Below are 12,074 nucleotides of genomic sequence, written 5' to 3'. Positions count from 1 at the left end.
CTCGGGGCTGGGAGCAGCACCAGGCACAGGCACAGCCTGGGCAGGGCAGCGGGTGCAGCCCTGGTGCCTGTGGGGATGTTCCCAAGATCCCCCAAAGCCCTTGGGGTCAGTAAGGCTCTCTTTAGGGCTGTGTGACACTGTTAGTGAGTACGGCATTACTGTATCCTCAGCCAAGGCTGACAAAGCTCCAGCCTCTGCACCGACACAGATACACAACTTTCACTTATTTATACATTTTTAGAAAACAAATTAATGTTCATTGGCTCTAGGTTACATAATTCTCTTAATTACGTAGTGTTCTATCTGCTCTTGGTTGTTAATTTCTCATTCTTCACACTACTGCGGTCCACATACTGTATTACTTTTATAATATTTTTCTCAGGGAATCTCCAACTTTCCAGGCCTTAATCGCCTCTGCATTTTCTAATTCAACACTCTTGAAGGGTCATAAATTTAAGATCCCAGATGTCCAATCTCCAACTCTTTTTGGCTTTGTTTATTGAAGCTTGGCAAGGTTACTTTTAGCAAACTTGAGGTTTTGGTTATTTATTCATCAAAGTAATTGTAAGAGCCTGTGAAGAAACTTAACTAGTGCTAGCTGAAAGTGGGCACTGGTTACAATTAATTAAAACAATTAATTAGGAAGGTTACATCATTCCCAACAGGAAATAGCAGCTGTTTTACCCCACAGTGGTGCCTGGCCTCTTCCCTTGGTTCTGTGTGAGGGCACAGGGCTGTGAGCTCCTCTGTCCCTGCCCCACTGACCCCATGCCTGGCCTAAGCCCTGTAATTCCATGGCACTTTATCCCTGTTGGTAACCTGGCCAGGTAATTAGGTAAGCTCAGAGTGCAAGAAAGCAGATTAATTAGGTGTTGGGGTGACATCTGAAATTGTGAGCAGTGATTGACAGTGCAGCCCTTTTCCCTGGAAAATGGGAATTTCCTGTTATCAAGGGCAGTGTTTCTGTTGTAGGGAGAGCTGACAGAAGCTTGTGAGCCCAGGTGACAGTGGTGGGCATAACGCTGTGCTGGGACAAGCCCACCCGGGCCAGGCCTGTGTGAGCCCTGTGCCAGTTCCAGGGCCTGGATTAATGAACTGCATCCCTGCTGTACCAACCCTGTGTAAGTTTGGGGTTTAGCTCCTTTCCATGTGCCCTGGTGTGAACCCCGGCTGCTGGGTGTCCCTGGGCAGGTGTGGCAGTGCTGGCCCTGGGGAGGGGACATTCACACGGGGCACACAGAGCTGCTGTGACAGTGACTGTGGCACACTGGGCTGCTGTGACAGTGACTGTGGCACATTGTGCTGCTGTGACAGTGACCATGGCACACTGGGCTGCTGTGACAGTGACCTGCTGTGACAGTGACTGTGGCACACAGAACTGCTGTGACAGTGACTGTGACACATGGAGCTGGTGTGACAGTGACCATGGCAGGCTTGGATGCTGGACAGAGGGTGGCTCAGAGCTCTTGGAGCCCTTGGGTGCCATTGCTGCTCATTTTGGTTTCTGTTTTTTAGAGCATGAGGTGTTTTTGTCCACGAACTGAGGAGTGAGGTGGTGGTGTGGGACTGCCTGGGGAAGGGGTGGGATGGAGCAGAGCTGGGAATGGGGTTGCCCAAATCCAGGGATATGACCCAAAGCTGGCCCATTCACCAGCAAAGCCTGGGCTGGACCAGCCAGCTCTTTGTGTCTTCTGGACACATCAAGCTCTCCTCCCTGGTCCCTGGTGAGTCTATATTTGTTTGTAATTACAATGTTTGTAGGTTGGTACTTTTAGTCCCAGGAAGGGACATTAAAACCCATTCCATGGGCAAGGACACCTCCCACTATCCCAGGTTGCTCCAAGCCCTGCCCAGCCTGGCCTGGGACACTGCCAGGGCTCCAGGGACAGCCATCCTGGCCTTATATCCTGTAGGTCCAGAGCCTTTATATTAAATCATCTTTCTGGTCTTGTTTCACTGTCATTTGTAAAACAGGAAATGTTGAGCATGAAATGCTCAAGTTTACTTCTGGGAGTCACATCTTAGACTGGAACAGAAATGTTGTTCCATGTAGCACAGGTATAGATAGAGGAGCAGCAGCTCAGCTCAGCCTGAGAGGGAAAGCAAAGCCATGGGACAGTGTTGTCCTTCTGTACCTCAGGGAAAGGCCATAACAGATTTAGATTTAAATGCTTTAAATTAGATATTAAGAAAACACCCTGGGAAGGTGGGCAGCCCTGGCTGCCCCTGGATCCCTGGCAGTGCCCAAGGCCAGGCTGGACATGGAGATCTGGAGCAGCCTGGGACAGTGGAAGGTGTCTGTGCCCAGGGCAGGGTGGAATGAGAGGATCTTTAAGGTCCCTTCACTGTGATTCTGTTCAATGACTCTGCACTGATGTCAGGAGATGAACACTGTGAGTTTTAAGCCTTCAGTGAGGGTGGACACACCTTTAGCCTGCTTCTTTCCACAAAATTGCACAAAAATGTGACATTTATGGTTTAGCTGCAGGCACAGAGCTTACCCAGCAGTGTTTGTACTCCTCAGAACCCCCTGTTAGTACAGAGGGGCTTGAATCTCACTTGACTTCTGTGAAAATGACACTTCAGTATCGTCATGGCCAAAGAAAAAAAATATTAACACAAAAATAGAGATTATTCGATGTAGAACAGTCATTGTGGAACACCTGTATTGTTCCAGCACTCTTGAAGCCCTGTTTGCATGGGTGCACTCCGAGTCCTGTAAAGAAGAGGCTGTTGATGCAGTGACAGATCCTCTTCCTCTTGTAGAATCAGGGATGAGGTGTGCCCGGAGAGTTCTGAACGGCAAATCCCTCCCTCTGGGCACTCCCTGGCTCTGCTCAGAATGTTTTGGGGTTGCAGGATTAACTGAGAGGAGCGTTCAGTCCCTTCCTCTCCCGTGAGTCACTTCACAACTTCACACCCCAGCCCCTCGTTAGCGCTGAACTGAACGGAGAACGGAGCCCCCCGGGGCTGCAGGGGGGGATCCCGGCTCTGTGACTCGGGGGACAGGGCAGCGCTCAGGAGAGTCACACAAACACCAAGAGACACGGTGGTCACAGAGCAGGAGGCAGGGACTCATCCCAAACTGGTGTTGGATGATGCAGGGACACAGGGACACATCCCATACTGGTGTTGGATGATGCAGGGACACAGGGACACATCCCAAACTGGTGATGGATGAAGGCAGAGACACAGGGATTCATCCCAAACTGGTGTTGGATGAAGGGAGGGACACAGGAACTCATTCCAAACTGGTGATGGATGAAGGCAGAGACACAGGGATTCATCCCAAACTGGTGTTGGATGAAGGGAGGGACACAGGAACTCATTCCAAACTGGTGATGGATGAAGGCAGAGACACAGGGATTCATCCCAAACTGGTGTTGGATGAAGGGAGGGACACAGGAACTCATTCCAAACTGGTGATGGATGAAGGCAGAGACACAGGGATTCATCCCAAACTGGTGTTGGATGAAGGGAGGGACACAGGAACTCATTCCAAACTGGTGATGGATGAAGGCAGAGACACAGGGACACATCCCAAACTGGTGCTGGATGATGCAGGGACACATCCCAAACTGGTGTTGGATGGTTTGCACTTACCAATTTAAATTTCCTTGGGAGACTGTCTGTGACTGCTCTGCTTTTAAAATTCTTTTTCCTTTTAGCTGTGGAAGAAGAATGAATGTGAAACACTTGGCAGTATCCTTTTTAAAAGGAAATAAGCTTTTACTTGGTCATTATAATCTCTAAATTTTAAGTGCATCAGGCCTCTAAAGAGCTGGTGCCTGGAATGATTCCATTTTTCCTTCCCCTAAAGACAAGCCAGGCACTGCAGGCAGGAGCCTGGTCCCCAGAGGCTGGAGCTGTCCCATGGAGGTGTCACTCACACACTTCTCTTCCTGCCTCAGTCCCTCTAAGTTTAGCTCACCTCTGATGAAGGCCCCTGAGTGCAGCACTTTCAAAATATCTTCCTGGCATTCTATTTTTAGCCATAAACGAATTCAGCAGTTTTAACTGTCAAAAAAGGCACCAGCCTAAAACTCTGCTGATTGAATGGACCTTCCTATGTGACCTACGACAGAGACTTGGACAAATCCTGTGTTCCAGGTCAGGAGCTATTTTCAGCCACATGGACGACTACTGCATTAACTGTAACTTTGTTATTCCCTTTGGAAAGTGCTTTGGGAAGGGAAGCTGTAGGGTAACCTCTGTGTCACCTCTGGTGGTGTTCACTTGTGTTTGTGGCACCATGAATCTTGCTCCTGTTTGTGCCCTGCTCCAGCCAGAGCTGGGCTCTGCAGCAGGTCAGACATCCCCTCACCTGGACAGATGACCCTGGGGCTCAGCATGGGGACAGTGAGTGCTCTCAGCTCCCAGGGAGGGGAATGCCTTCCTCGTTATGGGTAATGGGATCATGCTTAAACAATATGGGCAATAATAAGGCTGTGCTTGGCTAATTGATCCAGAGTCCCAATTAATCTACAGAGGTGGCTTAAAGGTGCCCCAGTAAGGTGGGCTAATGGTGGAGTGTGCCACTACACTACAGCTTTCCAGCTGCTGTGTCTGCCAAATGTACATTAAAGTTGGCCCTACAGGAGTGGAAAGTCCTTGAATTGGAAATGGTTTGGGGCTGGGCAGCTATTTTGGAAAATGTCTCGTGCCTGCTCTGTTGTTGTGTTCTCCCCTGGGCATCACCTTCTCACATGAAACAGAAGCTTCATCTGACCCAATGGCTCTGCTTTAATTTTCTTCAATATTCTTAAATATACTGTCTCCTTCAATATTCTTGTAAAGACTCCTCACTGAGAGGGGATGGTCACTGGCACGAGCTCCCTGGGGAAGTGGTCGTGGCACTAAGGCTGCCAGAGCTCCAGAAACATCTGGAGGATGTGATTAGTCATAGATTTAATTCTAGTCCTGCAAGGGAGTGGGGTTTGATGATCCTTCTGGGTCCCTTCTAGCTGGAGAGGCTCTGTGTGCCTGCTCCCATGCTTGGGCTGAGGGGGGAGTCAGGATCAGAGTTCTGGGGGGAGAAATGAGGCAGCTGCCCTTGGAGCAGCAGCTTCACTTTAAGACCAGCTTAATTGAACATAAAAAAATGTTGGAGAACCTTGGTTTACTCTGCCCAGCCTGGGTATGGGGTCTCACCAGCTGACAAAGGAGAGAGATCTCTGTCAAGAAAAAGGCCAACTTACCCCTTTCTGTTGTGCCCCAGGACAAAGGACAACGGTGTTAAACTGAAGGAGGATACATTTAGTTAGATATTGGGGAGGAATTGTTCCCTGGGAGGGTGGGCAGGCCCTGGCACAGGGTGCCCAGAGCAGCTGTGGCTGCCCCTGGATCCCTGGCAGTGCCCAAGGCCAGGCTGGACAGGGCTGGGAGCAGCCTGGGACAGTGGGAGGTGTCCCTGCCATGGCAGGGGTGGGATGGGATGAGCTTTAAGGTCTCTCCCAGCCCAAGCCAGTCTAAGATTTCTGGCATTTGATCTGTCTCCTCCCATCACATGCCCTGGTCAAATCTGTTTGGGTGCCAAATGCGAGAAATGTTTGATTTTTTGTGAAATTAGTGAGCTGACCTGGCTCACTGGGAGGCAGAGCAGTGTCAGAGCTGGGGAGCAGAGCCATGTGAGGTACCTGAGAGGAGAGCTCAGCTATTTCCTGCAGCCCCAGACTGAGCCCTGCAGTTCAGCTCAGGTGACAGGCAATAACTTCCTAAGCTGTTTTAACTTCATTACTTTGATCCATTTGACCATTCTAAGGCCAAAAGCATAATTCCCAAGAGACCTTTTGCTATATTGAAACTGATCTCTTTTATGAGAAGGGTCACTAAAGACCCAGCTTGGTTATTACATTGTTTTTATTGCATTAAAATAAATCAACAATGGACTAATACTCAGCATTTGTCAAAATGCTGCGGCAGGACTGGATGCTCAGATCAGACATCCTCTAAGAGACCTGGAATGTCTCATGGTGCTGCTCTTCTGTGTCACTGAGGTTCCAGAGTGCAGAAGAATGGTGCTGTGAGCTGATGTGCTGCTGTAATTCACTGGGATTTTAATCAGGTTAAGGCTGTAAGACAGGTGTGTGTTAAACACCTGGCCTGAGGAAGTCCCACTGCCCTAAGGAAATGCAAAACCAAGGAAAAACCTTGAGCTGGGAAAATTGTCAGGTGTTTGGGTACTGTTTCTAAGTCAGGTGTGTGCCCAACTCACTGTTACTCACTGTTAGCCTGCAGGCTAGGCATGGCAGAAGGGAAAAAGAATGAAAAAAAGAAGAAAAAAGCAGTTTATGATGCCCCGTAAGTGCTTTGGGGTCAGCATCCTCCCAGCCTTCTCAGAGGCAATTGGACTGAGCTGTGTGCCTTTCCTGGGGAGAGAATCATGGAACCCCATGGTTTGGGGTGGAAAGAACCCTAAAGCCCATCCAGTGCCACCCCTGCCATGGCAGGGACACCTCCCACTGTCCCAGGCTGCTCCCAGCCCTGTCAGCCTGGCCTTGGGCACTGCCAGGGATGGGGAACCCACACCAAGGATAACCCACGGTGCTCTGATGGCTGCTGCTCTCTGTGATCACTGCTCCTCACTGTGAGGGGTGACAGTGGAGGCTCTGCCAGCCCTGGAGGAGATGTTCTGTCCAGGATGTCTCTGGAGGGATCAGGAAGCAGCCTGTGCCTCAAAGGGATCCCTCTCCTGAATTAACCCTGGATGTCTCCCTAACCAGCCCCAGGGCAGCAGGGGAAGCAGCCAGGCAGTTTCTGCAGGTTTAGAGTGCTCAAGACAGGTGAAAATCTGAACTGAAATAAAACAAGAGCTTCTTGCTCTCCCACTTTTTCCCTGGTGCCCTCCTCCTGGAGAGGAGCTGGTTTGGAGCAGCTCTCACACAAACCATGCTGTGGTCACAGCTGCCTTAGTTTCAGCCAGTTCAGCAGTGACAAAGGGACAAGATGAGCTGTTTCCAGCAAGCTTGGCCTGCCGAAGGATGGGCACAGGAACAAGTGGTTGTGCAGGGAGACTGTTCTGTGCTCTACATCCCTGGTGAGCCACCAAGGGGCTGTGCCAGCTCCTGCTCACGTGGGGTTTGTCACAGAGCCTCTGCCTGCCCTAGAAATACTCTGTGCTTCCATCCTGAGCCCTTTCAGCCACGCCTCAGAGCCCGGGAAGGGCTGTGGGCTGCTCCCTGTGCATGTTCAGACCTTGCATTGCGTGGGGAAGGGGCAGAAAGGGAGGTTTAGAAAAGAGATCAGCCAAAGAATTTGTTACCCAAAACGATGGGTGCAAAAGGCCAAACACATGAAGTCCTGTGGAAAGGCAGAGACACAGTTCTTGTCAGACTGGATGTTGCCAAGACTCCAATATTTTGGCAAAGCAGCCGTGCTGAGCTGATCATGTGCTGGCTGTGGGGATGGATGGTTTTGTGCAGTGGGCAGGAGCAGCCCACGAGGCTGGGGCAATGCTGGTCTGACACCCAGTGCACTGTCCTCTCCCAGCTGGAAGGGGCCATTTTCCAGGCACGTGGAGTGCTGAGTGCATCTGCCTGGAAAGGAGGAGACAAGGGAGCTGCAGGGTGGCAAAGGCAGCAGCAAAGAGCTGGGGATGTTGCTGCTGCCCTGGCTGAGATTTGGGCTCCAACAGGAAGCTCAAACTCTGGGATGTGAGCAGAGGAGGGGTGGGTACCTAAAATACCCTGGAAGGAGGAGAAACCTTTCTTAGGCCTCAGACTGGAAAAGGATTTACTAATGTGCCCGTCTGCCTTTTTGTTGGGTTCCTAATTGGAGTTTTCCAGGGAGAAGCTCAGCTGTGTCAGGGACAGCAGCACCTCAGCTGGGCCCTGGGGAAGAGGGGCTGCAGTGTTCCCACTGCTGGAAAGTGCTGTGTTTGTGTGTCTGCTCTATATGCCAGGCTGTGCTAATCCCAGAAATCTGCCCTCAGGATTGCCCTAAAATAGCCCAAACCCTCCTTCTTGCAATCCTCTTACCATCTGGGAAGCCAGATAATTTTTCTCAGCCTGATTTAGTTTCTCTAGTTCCAAAGGCAGCCTCAACCTTGTGGGTTTTCTGTGTGCATATGTTACCCTTTTGCCTGGAATAACTGTCTAAGCACGTGTTTGGATTTGAATATCCAGCCAAAGGCAGACCCTAGTGCTGGCAGAGTGAAATTTGTGATGGAGAACGGTGTTAAATTTTAAAAGAAAGTCATTAACTCCCAGGCCAACCAGCTGAATGGGCAGTTTGCTGGAGACTCCAACAACACTGCAGGTTAAGGTCAGTCCCAGGGCTGGAATGTGAGGAGGGAAGTTAGGAGGAGTTGATTCCTTGCTGTTGGGAGCCAGCAGAGAACGGAGCTGTCGCAGGACCACCATCTCTTCCCAGCTTACAATTTAATTTGTACCTCCCCAGACTGGATCTCTGCTCCCTTGGGACATTTCTATAGTGCTTTGGATTTGGGTTTCCCCCCTCCCCTTGCAGTGCTAGCACCAAAGGCTCATCCAGCTGAATCCCAGCGTGGCCATTGCTGGAGAGGAGCTGACCCTGCGTGGGAGCCATGGAGCAGCCGGGGCCCACACGTGAGTGCTCGCTGATCTCTGCAGCACTGCTCATCCCCTGGGGAGGAGGGCTGGATGGGTGGTGGCTCTGGGGGGCTGGCCATGGCAGCCACACCCTGGTGGCTGCAGGAGATGAGGGTCTGTGTCTCCCCCGTGCCTGTTGTGGGGGGCTGGAGATGCCCAGCTCCATGTGGGATCATGTTTGAGCTCAGGGCTCTCTGTGCTGCAGGACAGAGTGGATTTGAACCTCCTGGTTTGTGTGTTAGGAGTGATTTCTGCAGCCATCGAGCCTCAAACCCTCTGGGAGATGGGTGGGGAGAATTCTGTGGCCTGGGAGTCCTACAGAGGATCTTTACTGTAATTTATTTATTTATATTTTGAAAGCCCTCTCCCCTGGGACTCTTTCACCCAAAGCTGTGAGACTGTCTGCTTTAGTTGGAGAGACAGAGCATTTATTTCTGTCCTGTTTGCCTCCTAAAAGCCTTTTGCAATGAGAGAGAGAGAGAGGAGGCTTTGTGTGAGCCTGGGGAGCTCCTGGGAGACAGGGGGAGTGTAAACACCTCTGTGTGCTGGGAGAGCTGCGGGAGCTGCTGAGAGGAGCCACCCAAGTCATGGTGCTGGGGCTGCCAGGCTGCTGGGCTGTGACAGGGACCAGGACACGGCAAGGCTGGGCAGGTACAAACCCTGCTCCCATTGCAGAGGTTCAGGATACCTGGGATTGTGGAGGGAATTGTCTGCTGCTTGCCCAGGAAGCTGTTTGGTGTTGTCTGTCCCGTGGGCTGAGCTGTGCAGTGAAAAGGACAATCCCAGATTGGTTTGGTTTTTCCCAGGGGCAAATAAATTTGCTGGGAAAAAAGCTTCAGTTTTGATGGGTGGCAGGTGGGGATCACTGGGAATGCCAGCAAATGGATTCAGCTGAACAAATGAAGGGTTTTTCATTATTCTGAAAGGAGGAACATTCAGAAGTGCCTTAGAAATGACCCTGGATCCCTGAGCGTGGCCACCACCTGTGTGCTGGCTCCTGCCTGTCCAGGACAGAGCTCTGGTGTCATGTTCCTGTTCTGTGTAGCTCTGGCACCAGCAGAGCTCCTGGGGCACATGGCCAGGGGCAGAGGGGGACTGTGGCAGGGCTGTTCTTCAGCCCTCCTGTCCAGGAGGTGACAGCAGCACTGACTGTGACCCCAGGCAGTCCAGGGCCTCTCCCTCTGCATTATAAACACTTCCATGAGAGAGGGAGTTTGAGCCTTTGTGAAGCTTCTCTGCAGACCCCAGGGCTGGGATGATGAGGGGTCCCAGACCCTTCCTGTGGGCAGGACAGGAGAGCTCTTGGAATATTCTGTAACACAAATGCACTTCAGTTCCTCTCCCAGTGCTGCCTGTTGAGGATGGGATGAAAATGACGATGGGATTAAAGGGTCCATCCCCATCCCAGCTCTATATCCTGGGCTCTCTTGCCTTTCAGCAAGATGTGGAGAGGATGTGACATCTCCAGTGCCAGGCTGTCATGTTTTGGAGGAGCTCTGATGTTGGTGAGCTGTGCTGGAGCTGGGGGCTTTGCTCCAGGGGAGAGCCAGAGCTGCTCCCCTGGCTGTGCCCTCCTGCAGGGAGAGCGTGGAGCAGGCCATGGGGATGTGTTTTGGAATGCCAGGGTGCAAATATCAACTTGGGCAGCTGGGACAGGTCACCGTGGGATGCTGTGGCATTGGCTGTGTGCCTGGCCAGGTTGGCTCCTGGCTGGAGAGCCTGCCTGGGATGCAGGGATTATTGCTGGCAAAGGACTCCTCCCCTCTCTCTGTTCCCCTCCTTGTGCTTCTGGGTTCTGATGACTGCATTAATCCCTTCCTCAAGGACCTGCAGAGCAGCTGTGCCAGATGTGGGGAGCAGGTTCTTGTTCTGGGCAGAGCTGTGGAGCAGCCTTTCCCCTCCTGTGTCCCCCACATTCCACCAGACCTCACCCTGGGCTTGCTGCTTCAAGTCCCTGGTGGGGAGGCAGGAGCCAGGAGCTGTGGCTTCCCTGGGGCTTCCTGGGTCCTGAAGGATTCCAGAGGCTGCTGGGCAACTCTGGGAGTTTTGGGGCCACCAGGCAGACGGGAGAATTTAGGTGGTGGCTCAGAATTGCAGGGAACCGTGTGACCTGGCTGCACCTTCTGCTCACCTCTGACACCTCTGACACTGCCAGCTGGGAATGGGGATCCAGCTTCCCCTGGGCTCCAACCCAGCAGTGCTGGGAGGGCAGGCAGATGTGCTGGGAGATCAGGCAGATGTGCTGTAAGAACAGGCAGATGTGCTGGGGAGCAGGCAGATGTGCTGTAAGAACAGGCAGATGTGCTGGGAGATCAGGCAAATGTGCTGGGGAGCAGGCAGATGTGCTGAGAGGGCAGGCAGATGTGCTGGGAGATCAGGCAAATGTGCTGGGGAGCAGGCAGATGTGCTGGGAGAGCAGGCAGATGTGCTGGGAGAGCAGGCAGATGTGCTGTAAGAACAGGCAGATGTGCTGGGGAGCAGGCAGATGTGCTGTAAGAACAGGCAGATGTGCTGGGGAGCAGGCAGATGTGCTGTAAGAACAGGCAGATGTGCTGGGGAGCAGGCAGATGTGCTGGGGCTGCTGAGGATCCCTGGTGCTGTCTCACAGATGTTTTGCTCCCTGCCCCGTCCTGCCCTGCTTGTGCCTCCCCTGCATTGTGACGGGGGCAGCCAAGGCCACTGCTGTGCTGGACAAACACGCAGCAATTTCAGAATAAATCACTTCTTTGTTCCTCACCCCCCCTGAGCCCTGGATCCCCTGGCTGCAGACACGGGAGGGGATGGGAGCTGCAGGAGTGCTGAGCAGCCCAGCTGTGCCCACAGATGTGCCTGGTGCCTCTGCCCTTGGGCTGTGGGCAGGGGGCTCCAGCAACACAGCACCCATGGGCAAGGACCTGCGTGCTTCCCAGAGCTGGAGAGGGGCTCTCACAGCCTGAGTGGGCTCAGCTCTGGGCCTTTTCCACCCCGCTGCTCCCAGAGCTGCACATTGCCCTGCTCCCCTCCTGGCTGGTGCCTCGCTGCTGTGCTGTGGGAAGGAGGGAAAAGGAGGCACTGGCCCCTTTCCACCAGGAAAGCAGGAGCTTGGCATGGGAGCTGGCAGCAGAAACCCTGCCAGGCCCTCCCCAGCTCTGAACACCCCCGAGGCACCAGGCCCTGGGCAGTGCTGGCTCTGGGCTGGGAGCCTGAAAAGGGCCCTGCAGGGTGCCAGGGTCAGGCTGACACCGCAGGCACAGCCAGCCCCAGCAGGGCTGTGCTCTTTGTCCAAAGCCTTCAGAGGCTGCTGGGGTGGTTTTTGTCTCCCCCAGTGCCCAAAGGGGCTTGGATTTATGGCAGTGGTACAATAGGTGGCTGTGGCAGTGATGGATTGGGCTGTGCAGAGCATTCCTCCCTCCTTCCCTCCCTTGTTTGCTCTGTGTCCCTCCTGTTGCTTTTCCTTCAGTTTCAGGCAGTTTTGCTGGTGGAAGTTCAGCTGAATCAATCCAGTGCCCCTGGGAGCCTTTGGGGGAA

The 12,074-nt window shown here is 52.8% G+C and overlaps 1 protein-coding gene across 3 annotated transcripts in view; it reads left to right on the top strand.

The window, feature by feature from the left end:
* Positions 1-1,075: 1,075 nt before the first annotated feature.
* RGS3 (regulator of G protein signaling 3) overlaps positions 1,076-12,074 on the top strand; it is an 85,390-nt gene continuing 74,391 nt past the window's right edge. The window contains exon 1 of one of the 3 annotated variants that reach the window (XM_039720128.1): positions 1,076-1,121. In XM_039720128.1, the coding sequence (XP_039576062.1) occupies positions 1,091-1,121 (31 nt within the window). In that variant the 5' untranslated portion in view covers positions 1,076-1,090. Of the gene's footprint in view, positions 1,122-8,344; positions 8,565-9,131; positions 9,219-12,074 lie in introns of those variants that run through there. The other 2 variants (XM_039720129.1, XM_039720127.1) reach the window with 2 other exon arrangements.

Source organism: Passer montanus, unplaced genomic scaffold, assembly GCF_014805655.1.
Source record: "Passer montanus isolate IOZ18808 unplaced genomic scaffold, ASM1480565v1 scaffold43, whole genome shotgun sequence".
Taxonomy (NCBI): domain Eukaryota; kingdom Metazoa; phylum Chordata; class Aves; order Passeriformes; family Passeridae; genus Passer; species Passer montanus.
Note: the sequence above shows the minus strand (reverse complement) of the source record. Positions and strands in the feature narration are given on the sequence as shown.